This window comes from Triticum aestivum, chromosome 3B, assembly GCF_018294505.1.
Source record: "Triticum aestivum cultivar Chinese Spring chromosome 3B, IWGSC CS RefSeq v2.1, whole genome shotgun sequence".
In the NCBI taxonomy this organism is placed as follows: Eukaryota; Viridiplantae; Streptophyta; class Magnoliopsida; order Poales; family Poaceae; genus Triticum; species Triticum aestivum.
This window is the reverse complement of record NC_057801.1, coordinates 511,029,478-511,046,700: the sequence shown is the minus strand read 5'-3', so window position 1 is coordinate 511,046,700 and position 17,223 is coordinate 511,029,478. Positions and strand designations below refer to the sequence as shown.

Below are 17,223 nucleotides of genomic sequence, written 5' to 3'. Positions count from 1 at the left end.
CTCTTTCCATGTGTTGATAACCGGATTGTAACTGATGCGCGTTGTGGTTGCAGGGATTAATCGTGAGTTCGCGTAAAGATTCTATACAGCCCTTCAAGAAGCTATATGCACATGAGCATGAACCAGTCAAAGATCTTTTAAGTGCCATCAAGGTGCAAAGCTAAACCATACTTTAGAGGCGCACATAGTGTTCCACAGTTCCAGTAAACACCTTCTTTTTACCAGGCAGCACACTGATTTCCATTTTTTTTAGGATATCAAACCGACCGCACTAATAGGATCAGCTGGTGTGGGCCAAAGTTTCACAAAAGAGGTGATCGAGGCTATGTCTTCGATTAACAAGGTAGAACTAACAATATTGATAATTGTCACCAGAGAACTACATTGTCAACCTCCCTTTGTAATTATTTCATTACCCACAATGACTGAGAGCTAGTTCCTATCAAATGCAGAGACCAATCATCCTTGCGCTATCCAACCCAACATCGAAATCTGAATGTACAGCTGAGCAGGCATATTCATGGAGTCAGGTGGTATTCCATTAATGATAACTCTTATGCCATCAATTATAAATCAAAGTTTTAGTCAGATGCATGATGCTACATCTCACTGAAAACCACATACGCCTAATCATATCGTATGCGCTACATGTAGGGCCGTGCAATATTCGGGAGTGGAAGCCCATTTGATCCAGTGAAATATAACGAGAAGCTTTTCGTGCCTGCCCAGGTTGGAAAACCACCCGTGTTTGGGCATATTATCTGTGAATCCTTTTTGTGTTTGTGTTTTGACAGTGTGAAGTTGCTCATTTCCATTGTGAAAACATCAGGCGAACAATGCGTACATCTTCCCAGGATTTGGCTTAGGTGTAGTGATCTCCGGGGCGATAAGGGTGAAAGACGATATGGTCCTTGCTGCTGGTAATTCTACAAGAACCTGAGTATTGTTTGTTTCAAATCAATGGTAGCGTGCTACTCTGTTGAACTGCTCTAAGCCTGCATGATTATTTGTTTCATCTTTGGTGTTGAGCAGCTGAGGCCTTAGCCGAACAGGTCACGGCAGAGCATTTCGACAAAGGTCTGATCTATCCACCCTTCTCCAGCATCAGGAAGATATCAGCTAATATCGCGGCTCGTGTCGCTGCGAAAGCCTATGACCTTGGTAAAATCTTCTTTCCTAGACCTCTAGTTCTCTTTCTCTTTAGTAGCACTAGAAAGACACGATCACCAAACCCTTATGCTTGTCTGTACGAGCAGGACTGGCAAGCCATCTCCCTCGCCCAAAAGACTTGGTGAAGTACGCTGAGAGCTGCATGTACAGCCCCATCTACCGTTCATACAGATGAAGCCATGGCGCCTCATACTCAGGCCACAAATAATGTTCACTTGAACCTAGACTGTAACTTTGTACATTGCTCCCATCAGGCTCGTATGCTTGTTTCGTCGTATTTCCCTTGTTATCATATCATGTATAAATGAACTGTAAAGGCAGACCAACACCAACAGGGTTCAGTTCTGTGTAATCGTGTAATAAAATTGCGAGCATGTTCAGTTGTGTATGATCATAGTGCATAGTGGGATCCATTACGGGGAACTGTCTGCTGATCATAGGTGTCTAGTGTGAACTACAACTACACCAACATACAGTAAGACCATTTTTGAAGCCACCCAGCTGAATAAAGTCGACCTCAAGTTTGAATTTTAGATGAAATCGTAAAGCCACATTCAGCATTCAGCATGGGCACTGAACAAAGTCTGATCTTGAGTCGGAATTAAGTCGACCTCAAGTTTGAATTCTAGATGAAATCGTCAAGCCACATTCAGCATGGGCACTGAACAAGTCTGATCTTGAGTCGGAATCTAGACGAAATCGTCAGGCCACATCCAGCGTGGTCTCAAACGAGCAGGCCATTGATATTGCGCAAGGGACCCTTTGTTGCGCAGTTCTAGGAAGGCGAGAATAGGTTACTGGGTCTGCTGAAAGATGAGGAGAATCGCGCTGAGAACCGCGACCACAGCCTTACACGGGCGAAGGTAAGTTACTGGGTCTGCTGAAAGATGAGGAGAATCTCGCTGAGAACCACGACCACAACCTCATACGGACGATCGATCCTTGGCCGATTGTGTGCCATCTTTAGTTTGGGAAATGCGGACACCCCAGAAGGATTTTGGAAGAAGGTTCCTTTTGTCAGCCCTGAACAGCCAGCCGATGTTGGACTCGCAGGCAGCACACAGCGCAATCGTCCACGTATATCTGCAGGATTCCTCTTGGTATCAGCGTCACAAAAAGAGTGTACAATTACAGAAGTACTCTCTCTGTTCCAAAATAAGTGTAGTGGTTTTAGTTTAAACAAGTCCAAATTTGAACTAAAACTACAACTCTTATTTTGGAACGGAGGGAGTAGAATTCACACAGAGATCGATCCGTTTTCCAGTTCAAGCTATGAAACTGAAAACAGATGACATGTTAGAGGGGTAGGGATCATACCCTGGGAACCAGCTGTGAGCATCAGAAGGATTGCCATGGAGTGCGAGCCCAGACGTGTTGTGCACTGTTATCACCTCCTGCGCACCTTTGTACAACAACGGCATGACATGAGCACCACATTGATCAACACTAGACGGTATCACCATGTCACTCCGTCTAGCTATGAGAGCCTGCAACAAGAATACAACCTGTCATATCAGTTAAAAGTTCAACCTTGAATATTCTTTTCTCTCTTTCAAATTTAGTTGTGCCTTTTGCTCAACTTCATAGCCAGCTTTACGTAATAAAAAAAAGTTGTACATAAGTGTCCCTCTTTAATACATCTGCAGTAGGTAAATCACCTGCTGTTTTCTTACTGCAAATATCTACTCGCAAAAATCTCTAGTGAGTTTTAGCTATTCAGAGGTAGAGAAACACAGGTTCAGAACTGTTTCCTGGTATTTTCAAGGCGAACTGAAGCACTGAATCTACCCCCAAAAAATGCAGAACCTTTTAAACTGCAGCTCGTTTTATCTAGACCTCCTCTGCGAGAAATTTTGGTGGTAATGTTGTTGAAGTATCCTACATGAAGTAATTTGGTTTTATGTCACAGCTGTGGCATGCTGCAGCATGCCAAATACTAGTATTGTGGCTGCAACTGCAGGCCAGATACAGGTAAATCAAGTAACAAACCAAGCGTAAGCAGGACCAGAGCAGCTAATATTAATAAACCACGTAAACAGAACTGAAGTGATGAAGATTGGGACATCAGGTAGAAGTGGGAAAAGAACCTGAAATATGAGGAACTTCAGGTAAATAACAGTTTCAAGATAATAAATCATTTACCAGGCAATTTCTACATCGTACGAGATTGAAGGCCTTGAGTAGCTGAATCTCTCGCAGCAACCGATATGATATTCCATCAATGTCAAGCAATTCCTGTCTCATAGACGCTGACACGGGTAGTTTGCTTCCAATAAGAAACGACAAAATATCTGGTTTTCTCACATAATCATCCATGCCTGGCTCTGCAGTTATCTGATTCCACAAATCTGCCATGAAGGTTTAATCACAGCTTAACATACTGACAGAAATGGAAGGAATATTATCTGGTTAAAAATAAATTAACATACAACAATACGGACAAGGTTTGCTACATGACGACAAAGAAGAGGTGAAATAACTCGTACCTGCAGCCTTGCGTGCAAGTGAATATGAATCGTACATATTGTAAACCCATCGGGGCCAAAATGATAATGGAGCCATCTTTGAATTATAAGCAGCACGGTATTGTCTCTGTTGCCCAGCATCTTTCTCTCTCACTGTTGATAAGGATTCAGGGGATGCAAAGCAAAGATCATCATCGATGGTGGTATCCTTGACTGGCTGACTCAATGCACCAAATTCATTCACAGAACCATGCTTCTGCCAAGACAGTTCAGGCATGAGATCTTCATCTTCATTTGAGGAATAGTACATTCCTGTATCTGTTACTGAATGGTCACTTGAAGTACTAGTGTTTGACAGAGAATCCAAATCAAGATCAGAATCCATAAGATCTTTTTGCTTGAAACAAGATACACCAAAACTGTGCACTGATGAATCACATTTCTTGAAGGTATTACTTGCAGCTAACTGTCCAAATGCATCCCTTGAAGTTCTTAAAGGCGTGTCTTCTTCAATTATTTGGACCTCACCCCATGGCTGTCAATTAAATAATTAAATAAATAAAGGAAGGAAGGAAGGAAGTTGCACTCTCATGGCTCTGGCTCATAGCATTAGAGAACGGCAGGGTTCTCAACTAAATGTCAAAACTTACTACTTCATCGATGTCGACCCAACTGCGCCTAAGGCGAAACCGCTGCTGACCTCGAGTGATAACATTTGACGAGCCATCATCCAATCGCCTAATTTCAAGTATCTATGTTATCAAATAAAAGCACAAGACCTTATTACTGAGAACTTATCACAGTGCAGATGAAGAACAATGGTTTGAGGATGAAAAAAGAGACTCCAGCAACAGATAGCATATCATAGTACACTAGTCTTCCTTGAAAGTTTGGGATAATACAAGGTATAGAACACGCATTCACATTAAGGCCCTTCCCAGTGCTCCATGTTGTACAGGTGCTAAGCATGCCACATAGGCAAAAAATCTGATGTGGCAAAGTATTTAAGAGGAGAGAGAGGAGTTTGGTGACCCCAGGAAAAACCAATGCCAAGCGCGCGGACCTATGCAGAACACTTAAATGAAAGAAGTTTGCCCTGTGCATGGAAGAGTTTAGTTGTTGAACAATTAAAGGAAGGAAGCTTAGCAACAACAAACTAAGCACCTATGCATTGGGGACTTCAGCTCCTAAACGCTTTAATGCATCTAGCACCTCAACTAAGCACCTGTGCATTGGAAGAGGCCTAATATACGAACGATATGTAGTGCATACTTGTGCTTGATTATGTTCTGTTGATTAACATACAAATCCATAAATTAGATTGAAACATGGTAGTGACAGGTTGCTCCATTAAGATATTTGCAAGCATCAACTCGACAAGTGTATATCATGTGCACTATCTAGTAATGACTAATGAATGGATGTGTCCTATGACATCATCATTTCCCTTGATGTATATCTATCAGATGACAAGGGACCATGGGCATCCACAGATGCAACGTCTTAGCCTTGGCATTAGCTGGGTGTTTCTAGAAAAATAGTTCAACCAACGAAATACACCAAAAATAAAAACATACGTTTGATGAACTGATAATATGTAAACAAAAGATAAACAAACAACAGATGAATTACCAAACCTCAATACAACATAACAATTTAAGACTGAAAGGATCTGTGGAAAAAGATGCAATACCTCCGCTGTTGTGCCAACTGAAGCAATAGCATGATGCCCATCATTTACATGTCCGTAGACATGAACCTAAAGTTGGAGAACTGTCAGAAAATAAAACCACAATAAGACACAGCAGAAGAACAGCAAGTAGCACTCACCACACCTATCATGCATGGATTATCAACATGATTAATAGCCTTGTCAACAGCTGCTGCAAATCTAGGTTGAGTTACTCTAAGAGTCAGGGTAGCTTCAGGAAACAAAACAAATCCTGCAAAAGTATGCCATAAAATTGAATAAAATTGCTACGCTGTAAATGCCAGCCATTAAGGCGTGGCTTTGTAAGCGACAAACAGAAGGATGACACAGATGTGTATTGAACCTCAATTGTACTTCATCCGTTCAGAATAGATGATTTTTTTAATTCTCTAATTGATAATTGAAGAGCTTTCGCTCCCAATTTCATTTCCATGGAATTGACAAACTATAACAGATGAGATAATTTTATTAAGTTATATGCAGTTAATGTTAAGCACAAATAGATCAGCTATTGATAAAGAGAAATGCCTAAATATGTATTGACAGTGTAGTCAGATCAATTTGAGATAAGCTCCCATGTCCTGGTATATTAGAATGACGAGTCAGTAGGAATGCTACCTTGAAGAGAAAGCATAGGTAAACTGAGGACTGCACCACCATCCAAGAAAGCAAATCTGCCCCGGGTATCATCAACCTCTGTCATATAAAGAGACTTCAAAACTATGCAGCTGGCATGATACAACATGCTAAGATCAGCACTAATATTTACCACCAACATATGTGGTCAGGGAAGCCCGAGACAGATTGAATGTAAACTCTCCAGAAGTGCTAGTCTCTCCATCTCCATGAGTATTTCTGTCATGGAAGAATGGGGAAAAGGATCAAAGCAATGCCCTCATAGACATCAAAGGGAACTAACTTACACAAACTTAGTTACACAATTAATCAGAGAGTTGGTACATATCAGTGGACTCATGATGTATTTGGTTTGAACAAATCACCACACTCTACGACAGGTCAGTTCATCATAGATGCGATCATCCCATGATTTCAGTGAGATGGCCCCATTCACCAACTTCAAACTAGCAGCTTATGACAGATGGTGTGCTGATGCCCAATTCATTCCATCCCCCAAACAAGCAAAATCATGAGGGCTGCAAGCCACTGCTCAAACCAAACCCCCAAATGGTGTACGAAGGGGAGAAGGCGCACTTAATCATCAGTGGAATCGCATCATATAAACTACTCAGTCAGTCTTCCTACCGTCAGATCGTACATTCACCCACAAAGGGGAATACCACTATTTAACCTTGATTCCTGAATTGATGTGTACCAACAATGCTGTGAGTTTCCGGTGGCAAATCACCTTAAACCAAATAGATTTGGAGCAATCGAAACATATGAGCGCCACTGCCTGCCGACCATCTCGGCATCGGCTTCTACTATTCTAGAACTGGGTTTAATTTCGAGCTCGAAAGCCTTCCCCGACCCCAATTTCCACCGCCTCCGAGTTCAGAGTGGTGAGAAGGGCAGAAGGCACGCCCTAGGGATGGGCGTGAGATGGTAATCACGAGGAAATGGTAAAATTGGGGCGACGGATGGGCGTGCTGGACCTGAGGAAGGTGGCGACGTCGGAGGAGGAGGACGAGCCGGAGTCGTCGACCTCTTCGACCTCGAGCTCCTCCATGTCCAGCTCCAGAATCTGGTCCATCTGCCTCCGCATCCACGCCGGCACCGCCATTCCGCTGCCGCCGCCTGAGGACCCAGGGTGTGGAAGGGACGCCGATGAGAGTTTCGGCCAGCACTCCCCACTTCTCTCCTCGTTTTTTTTTTTGACAGCACTAGTGCCTTCAGCTTGTTGGTAGATTTAAGCCCCTTCTCGATTTTACTTTTCAGAAAAGAAGTACAGTACTCTTTTTTCGAGTAAATTGCATGTTTAGTCCTCGTACTCACCATGTTCAAAAAAAAAAAAGTCCTCGTACTCACCGGCTTGTAACACAATCGTCCTGATACTCGCAAAATGCTCCAATATGGTCTCATATGTGTCAAACTCATAGATGTTCTCCGTCAAAAAAAAAAACTCGTAGATGTTCTGCTATCTTTTCAGTTTGTCATGTCGGTCTTCACGTGACTTGTACTTTGATTTTTATATAATATGATATGCGTTAGACATGTATTACCATGCAAAAAAAAATATACATGCATACGTAACAGATACGCTTAGGACCTGTGAGATCTCCTACTTAGGACCACGCACAGGCTAGCCACCCGGCCTAAATGTGCTTGTTCAAAATTCTCAGATATATCGTGTACTTGTCTTTTGATTCCATGTTTTGAAAAGGTTATGGAAAAATGCAATAATATGAGCATAGAAATATTGTGTATTTTTATTCTTTATTCTATTTGCATGATTGTATACCTTGAAGAGGTAAACATGAACTTTTTCTAAAATTTATGTGGATTTAAAAAAGGAATGTAACAACAATTTACGTATCGTCATTCATAAATGTAAGTAAATGTTGAGTGTGTATTAAAAATTATTACTAATTACATGGTGTTTCTATATAAAGATTGTTTAACTTGTATTAAACAATATTCAAAGTATTTTTTAAAATTGTAAGAATAACTTTACACAATAAATTTTTAATACACGTTGAACATTTTTTGAAGACACATTGAAAATAAAAATGAAAATTTTAAATAACATTGAACATTTTTCTTGAAGAGGAAAACAAGAATAAAATTTAAAAGAAATAAATAAACATGAATTTTGAAAAAATAGATAAAAAGAAAGCTGGTAGAAATCATACATAAGGAAAAACGCTTGAAGGTTCACCCAAAAAATTGCTCGAAGAGGTAACATAGGCTAGCAATCTACTCCCTCCGTTTCTAAATATAAGTCCTTTTAGATAATCCAAGAAAAAATGAATAAAAAGGTAGATAGATTTCTACCGTATGCATTCAAAACGGGTCCAGGCCCCGAATGACAGGAGTCATTTACATGAAAGTGGTGTATGCGCTGCACGGAGCATGCAGCAAGCCACCGCTGGACCTGAGTGGAGTACAGCGAGGGAGGTAGAGGAGGAGAACGTATCTTGTGCTCCCAGGCATGAAGTGCTCCGGCTGCTCCAACCACGTAACAACCGTTGGATAGAACATGTAGGTACAGGATAGAGTGTGGAAGCCCCCATCCTGTGAAATTTGCAGAAACCTCCTATAGAAGTACAGAATAACTGCAACAGTCCCATAATCTAGCTTCAAAATATGCGTTGCCCCAGGTTTGGAACAGAAAGAGCAAGCATATCATGTACCTCGTTAGCTGGTCGTTTCATGTTAAACTGATCGAACACACATATATATACATGACAGCAGCTCTATGGTACAGATAGTATCATGGATTTTGCGACATGATACACAAAGTATTCAACAAGTTGATTTAAGGTGAAGGTAATTCAAAGAATATAAAGAATTAGTCAGTCCATGAACCAAGATTTGAACTGACAAAATCAGCAGCAGAAATGGAAAAGACAGCAGCATCAGCTATACTAACCACCTTTGTCAAATTCGAAGGTAACACGTCATTCAGCATTTCTCTTCCAAATCTGAAATATATGAATCATCTCGGAACAAATGTAGGACTTCAGAGGCATAATGCTTCTTGATGGAGTAAAATGCCCATAGTACAGACCACAAATTTACGGAATAACGTACACCCTAGTAAAAATAGCAAAATGTTGAAAACTAAAGTGGACATCATCATGATAAACTAATTGTATCAAATAATTTTAGCATAACAAGCATTATGATGGAACCTCACTGATAGCAAATAAATAGGTCCAGGTTCCAATTCATAAAGGAATTAGTGGACATGCCCAGTAACACATAGTTACACAGTGTCACATTCAAACAGAGCACTTCTAGTTTTGCATAATATAAGCACGAAGGTAGATAATTGTTCCATGTTGTTCTGAAGCAAGGAAACACACTTGGCACACAGGCCATAAAAGTAAGCATCATCTTCAAGTCCCATCGCTGTAGTCGATCCGGCACTCGGAGCCATACTTGACATTGACTCCATCAGTCCCTATTCGGTGCAGATAAACGTATTAGATATAAAATGCATGAGCAACTAAGAGTTAGATTCTCGTTAGAGCTGTAGACATTGTAGACTAAAAAACAACAATTCCATGGTTATGTGGTGAAGAGAGAAAATATTTAAATGCACTGGAACATAGGTGTGCTAAGGCAAAAAAGTGTTTCCAAAATAGTGATAACCAAAAACATTGAGTACAACAACATAAGCATGGCATCTTGCCATTATGTCATTGACACATAGCACTTCAGGAATGTAGTACTTTCTTATTAAATCGGAATGAGGAAGGCTAAAGAGCTAAGATAGTTCATTTACTAAACCAGAACAACTATGTTTAGTTCAATGGAATACTGGACAAATAGATAGTGAAATCTCAGAAATTAATTAGTGAAGTCGCACACATTGTACATGCAAAATGAATCTTGGTCTTGTGCTAATAAGCACTTCACCTCCAGGTATTTGAACATGCAGATGAAATTAGTCTATACTCATGTACAGTATCAGGCAATGAGTTGCTGAAGTTGTACTATACGTAATTGTTGGAATATCTAGTCCGAGTAATAGCAATTTTTTCAGTGATTAATTTCCTGCGCCTGACATAATACAGAGAGATATCGCCACTTTTTTTCCAAGATAGAATTAGCTACAAATCAGCATAAAGGGAATGACGGATTACAATCAAATGCACAAAATAACAGAAGGTTCTAACATCTAGCAACATACCTGAACACCGGAGTTCTATTCTCCAGCGTCGGCGGATGGCGCAGGTAGGCGCTAGATCGGGTGGGGAAGGGGGTGAGGTGGAGAATGGCGGGGCGGGGATGGGGCGAGTTGCCCGCCGGACATCGAAGCCCAGTATGTCAGCACCGCGGCGACCGCGTTCGCCCCGCGTCATAGGTCCGCCGCCGGAGGCCCGAAGCCCTACTCTGTTCGCGTTGCTTCTGTTCTAATTTGGGAACAGCCGGCTTGGAGGTAGGTGACGGGGAAGTACTACTAATTCTGTATGCATGCAGGGTGTTGTTTGCAAATTTCTAAGGGCGAGCGCTTGGGTTGCATCCTGTGCCTAAATTATGTATCTGACGGCTGTGGTTCACAGGGAGCAGCCGGAGCACACAATCAATTGGAGCACAGGATATTTCCCCGGTAGAGGAGGACTGATCCGACCTAGCTAGTTAGAAGATCGTCGGTCCAGGCAAGCATAGTGGTTCTCTGTGATTCTCCTGGAGCCCGTAGTAACCACAACTTGAGGAGCTCTTTATTTTCTCTATATACTCTCTGCTCCGTCCAATAATCGTCGTGAAAAACTTGTGAACTACTCCCTCCGTTTCAAAATAGATGACTCAACTTTGTACTAAAGTAATATAAAGTTGAGTCATCTATTTTGAAACGGAGGGAGTATATATGAAGCAAAGTTAGCGAATCTACACTCTAAAATATGTCTATATACATCTGTATATAGACATATTGTAATCTCTAAAAAGACTTATATTTAGGAACAAGGAGTATAAAGCTGGCTAGCTCGTGTTTGCGTTGAATCAAGTGACTGGAAGTTCCGAGTTTGAACCTGTCCATGCAAATTAATGTTTTAACTGATTTTTTTCTTGTGCACTGCTAAGTTGGTGTGTGCTGACGTGATAGTTTTCTCAATGTCTCGTGTACATACCTCTTTGGTTAGGGCCGTATCCATTACGTATCCACGTGTTTGAGGACCATATTCATTAAAAAAATAGACTTCTATGATGATACGTGTTTGTCACAGTATGCCACGTTTTCTGTCATGCATGTACATCCATAACGATTTTATGACAGAATCAAGATAGTCATACTTGTGTTGTCGTAGAAGTGTTCCATGACATACCAAAATTATCATCACGGAAGTGTTCACTTCCATAACGATAAACGGCGCGTCATGAAAGTGTTTTCGTCAAGGGTAACTGACGCGTGGCATCCACCGTAACGGGTCGCCGTTAAGCTATCGGCTCCGGTTTTGGATCCGATAACCCGTTAATAGCCCGGACCAATGAGGATTTTTCCACGTGTGAAATTCTCATTGGCCGGAGGAAACACGTGTTGGCTCATTGTTGGGACAGATGTCATCCACTCATTGGACAGGAGGCGCCTATGATACGTCGACACGTGGCACGACCCAACAGAGGCCCATTACAGTGAAAAGACCGGTCTATTTGACTTGGTCAAAAGGTAACGGGTCGGCCCACGGAAAGCCTGTTAACGACCTATTCGTATATAGCCCATTTACGACCTATTACGGCCTATCGGAATTAAGCCCAGTAGCTTCATCTGGACCGTCCAATATGATTCCAGTCTGTTGTAACTTTCGGCCCATGTATGGCCCATGATGTCTTTCGGCCCATATGAGGCCCTTTGTAACTCTTGGCCCATAAACGGCCTATGGTGAATCCGCCCCGTAATGAACACTGTACCGCTTTATACCCATTAACGGCCCATTACTCCATTGAGCCGTTTCCAACCCGTGTTATCTTTTGGCCTTCTCAGGGCCCATTTATTCTTGGGCTCATTTCTAGCATTCGTTACTTACGGCCCGTTACTGGCCTTTTTTGCTTGTGGGCCAAATTCAGCCCGTGGTTACAATCGACCCGATTGCAACCCGTTTATCTGTTGGGTCATTTTCATAGCGTCATCAAATACGGCCGATTAACGACGGCCCGTTATGGTCGGCCCATGAACGGACGATTCCAAATCTAGCCCATATACGACCCATAATGTGGTATGTTACTGGCCCATGTTTGGCCGATCGATCATACGACCCGTAGAAGGCCCATTGATTCTACGACCCGTAGAAGGTCCATTATTTCTATGGCCCTTAGAAGGCCCATTGTTTCTACGGCCCGTAGGAGGCCCATGGTAACTACAGTAAATATGTAGCCTATGGTTATTGTGGCCTAGTTTTAAAAAATAGGTTATTGCAGCCACTTGCAAACCGCGGAAAAGAACTGCATTGACTACAAGAAAAACAAATAAACAAGACAACAAGGAAATAAATAAGCAAGCAACTTACGCTGGGCTATCACGGCTATTACACGTATTATATCCACTGGACATCAAAGTTCGCCACCAGTGCAAATATAGGGAACAAAGCAGCATATCATATACACTGGTTGTCAAACTTGGCGACCAGTGCAAATAAACGCCGCAGCAAAACAAGTTCAGAACTGAAACCACTTTAGAAGAGCTCAATAAAAAATATCCCGGGTACCCATAATGCTGGAAAGATGCTTAGCAAGCTTATTAACTTTCTCTTGTTTGGCGCTTAAATCCTCCAACGCTTGTTGTTGCACCAGAAAGTATGCATCTGAATTCTGCAAGGACTTCCTCAGTCCTTCAGCTTCCTGTCGCAGCACATCTGATCGATGTCTTTCAACTTGAAGTTGAGACTCAAGAAAACGAACTGATTCAGGCAGCGAGTTCGAAGAGCTTGTGCCAACAGTAGTTGCCAGTAACTCGAACACTACACCAAGACAGGACTTTTGGGTTCTCTCACTGTCGTCAAGATAGTTTTTATCAGCTTTCTTAGAGACCAACAGGGATGTCGCACTATCTTGAATCTTATGTGCATTACCTCCTTTACCATTGCATAACGGGGTACTGTTCTCCAATATTTTGTCCGTATTCTAAAAGAGAAACAAGCAGACACATCACAGGTTTACCATGTTGTATATGAAACTCATTTTGGTAAATCAGTTCAGTAGTAAAGTGGACAGGATAACAACATGAAACAGACATATATCTATGTACCATGGTCACTTTATTGTCTATATCATTCTAGTTTTTGTTGCCAAATCAAGATAGAGACACGGTTCAAATAATATTTGTTCAAGACAAAGCAGAATAGACAGAATATAAGTGTGGGAAACTACACAGCAATAACAACACTTGTAATGTGCATGACATGAGAACATAACTGTTTATTCAATTGAAACTGAAATCAACATAGAGCAAGTTACAACAGAAACCAGTTAAAGAAACAGGTTTAAAACATACCTGTTGTGCCATTGAAGTTTCAATTCCATCCTTAAAATTGTAAAATAGTTGATATGAGTAAATACAGTGATGCAAGAGCAAAGGAGTATGGACCATAGCTACAGAACCTGACCTGAGAACAATTCTTCTTTCTGCTTTAAGCGTTGAGTTGGGATTCAGAGTGGTGGTCCTCGTGCTTTGGGCACTGCGGTTCCCTTACTAACTGCTCGTATTTGGCTGCTCTATGGTGGAGACAGTGTTGTATCAACTGGAACTGGGTTACTATCTGTTGGGGTTGGGGTTAGAAGGGGTGTAGCTGGTTCTCTGTCCAACTGGGTAGGGGTACAATCTGCAAGAGTCTGGGTTATGTGTGATGGGGCTGGTTCTTGGGCAAGTACAGCTGTGGTTCTATCTGCATCAACTGGTGGCACTATCTTTTCTAAAGACCGTGTTGTTACTCCCTTATATACTGCCATCACTCTCTCCAATTCAAATGGCTGATAAACAAGGAAAGTGATTGAATGTACAGACATTGCATGATAGACAGGTGCAATGGGTAGTGGGGAATAAAAGAGGGCATGAAATAATTCACATTTATGTTGTCTAACCAAATAGGATAGCATGACACAATCTCACATATATGATGGCTAACTAAACAGGATATCATGACACAATTTCACATATATGATGGCTAACTAAAAAAGATGGAAATACATAGTTCAAATATGATGACTATGTAAATAGGATGACATTATATAACTATATAATGTGTTTATTAAATAGGTTGGCATGGCATAATTCACATACATGCCGCCTATGGAAACATGATAGCATGATATAATTCACGGATAGAATGATATAATTCAAAATATGATGACTGTAAACACTAAATAGGATGAGATGATATAACTATATGATGTCTTTATTAAATGGGTTGGCATGCCATAATTCAGATAGATGTTGTGTATGTAAACGTGATGGCATGATATAATTCAAATATATGATTTATATAGTAAGCAAGTAAGCAGATGGCAATCGCATATATGATGTAAAAACTAAGCAATGCAAGACAACATGTATGACATGAGTAATATAACCCTGCCAAGTTTGAGCATAGACCTCAGGGGGGAAATAGGACTAGTCATCAGCTCCTCTGAGGAGCTCTCTGTAACCAGCAAGATGTCTGCTTCAGCAGGTAGCATTGTCTGCTATGAATACCTTGTTTTCACTCCAGATACTTCCGTCACCGCTTCAAATGGTTGATGCACAGGAAGAGTAGTTGAATATACAAACGTTGTCGACAAATGGAACACGTAATACAAAAAAAGGATAGCATGATATAATTCACATACATGATGATTGGCTAAACAACATGGCATTGCATAATTCACATATATAATGCCTTGCAACAAGATAGCATTGCATAATTCACATATATAATTTCTTGCAACAAGATGGCATTGCATAATTCACATATATGGTAATTAGACACTAAATAGGTGGCATTCACACAAAGCATTTCTAAACTAATTAAATGACATAGCAATGCAAAACACTATACGCACGATATGAGGAACATAACCCTGCCAAGTTAGAGCATACACCTCGGGGGGGGGATAGGACTGGTCATCTGTCTCCGAATCCTCCTCTGAGGAGCTATCCGTAACCAGCAAGATACACGCTTCTTCAGATAGCATAGTCTGCTCTGAAGACCTTGTTTTCACTCAGAATTTTCCATCATCGTATTAAATGGCTAATGCACACGAAGAGAAGTCGAATGTACTAACATTGTTGACAAATCACTGGTACGCATCGGTGCTATACAAACGGTTTTAAAGCCCTTTCCACGACGGCATTTGGAACCGTCGCCTAGTGAGTGTGGGCGATTAGGGGGTCCTTCCCACACGACCCAGAAACCATCGGGGATATGCCCTCCTGGCACACACACACTCGGCAAAATGAGGTCGTGTTCGACCGGCGAGCGACCAAATACGGTTATATGTATAGTAGTGCCCAAAAAATACAATTATACAGGCAAAATCATTTCCAGTCGTAAGTACATCCCACACAGCCAGTCCCCGCGAAACGTTTCCGTTCGTATATACATCCCACACAGTCGCTACAAGGAAAATGTTTCCATTTGTAGGTACATCACACACAATTTTTCCTGTTAAATCATTTGTGATGGTGTTCCCATCACACACAATATTAAAAAAAATATCGTTTGCGTTAGTGAATGCATCACACACGGTGCATAGAAGAAACTATGTGGCAAAGGCTATCCATCACACACGGTTTTTATGCGATAAATGTTTGCGCAAGGTGGCCTAATGCAAATAATTTTGAAGAGAATGTCATGTGTGATTGTTCATCGATCCAACACGTTTATTCCTAGAAACTGTGTATGTTGCCTTAGGTCATCGCCCACGGTATTTTCTCAATAACCATTTGCAATAGCAAAAACCAATTAGCAGGCTAATTCGCCATTGGCAAGCTAATTGCCCTATTATTAATAATCCATTTATTAATCTAAGTGACATTCATATTAAACACATAATATATTTCATTCCCATATTAAGGAAGCAGGATTTCATAATTGAAATACATCAGAGTACAACATGATAGCTTCAACACTCAGCTACCCCATTACACAATTGCACCAGCACCAAGTTTCACATGACCTTTTGAAATTAGCATCATAGGTGGTACATAGACAGATGCATCTCATCAAGAAAACTGCTGAAGCGGAAGGCGAATATTGAGCCTTCATTAATGTTGAAGGTCTTTGCAACTTTAGGCCAGTGCCTGTGGATGATTGACCGTCCATTCTTCGTTCTCTTCAGGAACACTTCAATATTGAACCGTGGGTGTTGTATGAAAACCTTCCTCGCCTCCTGACCATAGAGGTGGTTTGAGAGGTAACCATTAGTGAATTGCTTTGGAAAGGCCTGAAAACAAGGATGTGCATAAATATCTTTATATTGGAAATGGGGCAAAGGAATAAAGAAGGCAAGGTATAATAGTTAGTACCATCATGTAGTGAACTGATGTCTCCTTCATTGTGCAGACAAAGATCTTGTTGTTTTTTGTCGCCAATTTCTTTATCCTAACAATCTTTCTGAGTTTCTTGACTTTATTGATATTCATGGACAACTCATTTCCCCATATGCAAAAAGGGTCGAACAGTGGGTCAAAACCTCTGACAGCAAGACCTACATGTGCAAGACCAAATTGTTAAAAACCTAAGTATTAGAATGGTTCCTGCAATTGCACAATAATGTGTTATTAGACAACGGACCATGCACGTGCTAACCCCGATTTTAAACCTCAGTGCTTCCCGTTATATTGTTTCCCTGCAACACATATAAGGTAGTTAGTCATCAGGTTAAGTAAGCTTTGCATGCTATCAGTAAAATATATTGATGAAAAATAAGCACATTGCAGATTTATCAAATTAATTCAAGCCACATGGAAAACCCATTTATGCAAACCAAGCAAGATTAAGAACTAGGAAATATAGCACTTGTATATGTTTCTCATGTATTAAGTGCAACCAAATTAGATTTATTCCTCACATGCACAATAATACAAAATTCCAACCACGACAATTGGACATTGCATTGCAGAATTGAACCAAGTAGTTAACTAAACACCACAACAAATGAACCAAACATTAACTGAGCACCACATTGCATAATATAACATACTCCTAATAGAAGATCAGATAGTTAACCGAACCAAGCATGCTTAACAACTTGGAAATATAGCAATTGTATTTGTTTCTC

General features: G+C 41.0%; 2 protein-coding genes and 1 long non-coding RNA gene across 4 annotated transcripts in view; 1 reads left to right on the top strand and 2 right to left on the bottom strand.

Annotated features, from left to right (window-relative positions):
* LOC123070636 (NADP-dependent malic enzyme) overlaps window positions 1–1,663 on the top strand; it is a 4,781-nt gene extending 3,118 nt beyond the window's left edge. Inside the window, exons 12-18 of the mRNA XM_044493917.1 lie at window positions 54–152; window positions 254–343; window positions 453–530; window positions 655–729; window positions 830–920; window positions 1,033–1,161; window positions 1,257–1,663. Coding sequence (XP_044349852.1) covers window positions 54–152; window positions 254–343; window positions 453–530; window positions 655–729; window positions 830–920; window positions 1,033–1,161; window positions 1,257–1,345 — 651 coding nt within the window. The 3' untranslated portion in view covers window positions 1,346–1,663. The remainder of the gene's footprint in view (window positions 1–53; window positions 153–253; window positions 344–452; window positions 531–654; window positions 730–829; window positions 921–1,032; window positions 1,162–1,256) is intronic.
* Window positions 1,664–1,676: 13 nt separating this feature from the next.
* Window positions 1,677–7,177, bottom strand: LOC123070637 (uncharacterized). Of its 2 annotated transcripts, none has more exons than XM_044493918.1 (10): window positions 6,960–7,177; window positions 6,116–6,201; window positions 5,965–6,042; window positions 5,466–5,578; window positions 5,329–5,394; window positions 4,286–4,387; window positions 3,657–4,170; window positions 3,313–3,518; window positions 2,488–2,657; window positions 1,677–2,253 (listed from the first exon to the last, which is right to left on the bottom strand). In XM_044493918.1, exons 1-10 carry the CDS (start codon window positions 7,085–7,087, stop codon window positions 2,094–2,096), a joined length of 1,623 nt encoding a protein of 540 aa, XP_044349853.1. In that variant the 5' UTR covers window positions 7,088–7,177; the 3' UTR covers window positions 1,677–2,093. The 2 variants fall into 2 exon arrangements, with proteins under 2 accessions (XP_044349853.1, XP_044349854.1); XM_044493919.1 differs by having other exon boundaries at window positions 5,965–6,020; window positions 6,960–7,151.
* A 1,931-nt stretch (window positions 7,178–9,108) lies between these two features.
* Window positions 9,109–10,447, bottom strand: LOC123070638 (uncharacterized). Its single transcript, XR_006433868.1, has 2 exons — window positions 10,163–10,447; window positions 9,109–9,430 (listed from the first exon to the last, which is right to left on the bottom strand). It is a non-coding gene; the product is annotated as an uncharacterized lncRNA (long non-coding RNA).
* Between the last annotated feature and the right edge of the window lie 6,776 nt (window positions 10,448–17,223).